General features: G+C 41.5%; 1 protein-coding gene across 1 annotated transcript; it reads left to right on the plus strand.

Moving 5' to 3' along the window:
- The first annotated feature begins 565 nt into the window (after window positions 1-565).
- LOC141491764 (small ribosomal subunit protein uS2-like) lies at window positions 566-1306 on the plus strand. The gene has a single exon (XM_074192599.1). The coding sequence runs from the start codon at window positions 566-568 to the stop codon at window positions 1304-1306; it is 741 nt and encodes a 246-aa protein (XP_074048700.1).
- The last annotated feature ends 654 nt before the right edge of the window (window positions 1307-1960 follow it).

A 1960-nucleotide genomic window follows, 5' to 3' on the forward strand; every position in this document is an offset into this window, starting at 1 on the left:
TTGTCAAGCAAGCAAGCAAACAATCCCTGATGAATTTTGATAACAATATGAGCTTATCAAGCAATCATATAATCAAACTGTGACTGATGATACCTGATAAATAATACTGAAGCAATAAATAGCACTAAGGGAAGAGGCCCAAAGATTTATAATTTTAAAGGGAAAGAACAGAGAATGTGAATGCTGAGTAAATTCTATTCAATAGATTTAGCCCAGTGAGGGAATAAGATATATTTCCACTTGGGTTTAAAAATCTAAATTAATCTACAGGGAAGGGGAGACAAGGCAAGAAGGGATTGATAAAAGGGAAGGGAAAGTAGAAGTGAAAATAAACTGAAAGTTAAATTCTTAAAAGAAAAGTCAAAGGGGAAAGGTGGTAAAAATTTTGGCGAGGAGGAATAAGAGAAAAGGAAAGAGAAAAGTATAAATAAAGTAGCATGGAGGGAAATACAGAATTAGTAATCCTAACTATAAATGTGAATGGGCCTTTCTGCGTTGCCCAGAAGAGGGGTCCATACGGCATTGTTCACGGTTTCTGTCGTAACTTTCAAGGGAAACTTTCACAATGTCCGGAGTCCTGGATGTCTTGCAGATGAAGGAGGAGGATGTTCTCAAATTCCTTGCTGCAGGCACCCATTTGGGTGGCACCAATTTGGACTTCCAGATGGAACAGTGTATCTACAAAAGGAAGAGTGACGCCATCTATATCATTAAGTTGAAAAGAACTTGGGAAAAGCTTCTGCTGGCAGCTCGTGCCATTGTTGCCATTGAAAATCCAGCTGATGTTAGTGTCATCTCAGCCAGGAACATTGGCCAGAGAGCCGTTCGGAAATTTGCTGCTGCCACTGGTGCCACACCTATTGCTGGATGCTTCACCCTGGGCACCTTCACTAACCAGATCCAGGCAGCTTTCAGGGAGCCTCGCCTCTTGGTGGTCACTGATCCTCGGGCAGATCATCAGCCTTTGACTGAAGCATCATATGTTAACCTTCCAACCATTGCACTGTGCAACACAGACTCCCCACTTTGCTATGTGGACATTGCCATTCCTTGTAACAACAAGGGAGCTCACTCAGTGGGTCTGATGTGGTGGATGCTGGCCCGAGAAGTCCTGCAGATGTGTGGTACAATCTCCCATGAGCACCCATGGGAGGTCATGCCTGATTTTTACTTCTACAGAGATCCAGAGGAGATTGAAAAGGAAGAGAAGGCTGCAGCTGAGAAGGCAGTGACAAAGGAGGAATTTCAGTGTGAATGGACTGCACCTGCCCCAGAATTCACTGCTGCTCAGCCAGAGGTTGGCTGATTAGTCTGAGGGCATCCAGGTGCCATCTTGGCCCATTCAGCAGTTCCCTACTGAAGATTGGAGTGCTCAGCTGGCTACTGAGGACTGGTCTGAAGCTCCTACTGCTCAGGCCATTGAATGGGTAGGAACTACCACAGAGTGGTCCTAAGTTTTACCCAGATGCTCTAATAGTGTTGGGAAAATGCGGATGGAAAATAAACATTGGTTTCTTAACAAAAAAAAAAATGTGAATGGGATATAAAAGAGAAGGGGATATTGGAATGGATTAAAAACTAGAATCCTACGATATATTGTTTACAAGAAACACATTTGAAGCAGAGATATACACAGGTAAAAGGTAAAAAATTGGAGCAAAATATATTAAGCCTCAACTGAAATAAAAAATATCTGGGATAGTGATCCTAATATCATACAAAGGAAAAGCAAAAATCAATCTCATTAAAAGGGAAAAGGAAGGAAACATCATCTTAAAAGGCACCATTAGTAATGAAGCTATATTCACCTAGTGGTATGGCATCCAAATTCCTAGAGGAGAAGCTGAATGAATTACAAGGAGACTTAAACAGCAAAACTTTAATAATGGGAGACCTCAATCTTCCTCTCTCAAAACTAGATAAATCTAACAAGAAAATAAACAGGAAGGAAGTTAAGAAG

The sequence above is a fragment of the Macrotis lagotis genome, chromosome 6 (genome assembly GCF_037893015.1).
Source record: "Macrotis lagotis isolate mMagLag1 chromosome 6, bilby.v1.9.chrom.fasta, whole genome shotgun sequence".
Taxonomy (NCBI): domain Eukaryota; kingdom Metazoa; phylum Chordata; class Mammalia; order Peramelemorphia; family Peramelidae; genus Macrotis; species Macrotis lagotis.

What these genes read in the sequence shown, in the direction of transcription:
- LOC141491764 (XM_074192599.1), top strand. Translation starts at nt 566, where the DNA reads ATGTCCGGAGTCCTGGATGTCTTGCAGATGAAGGAGGAGGATGTTCTC.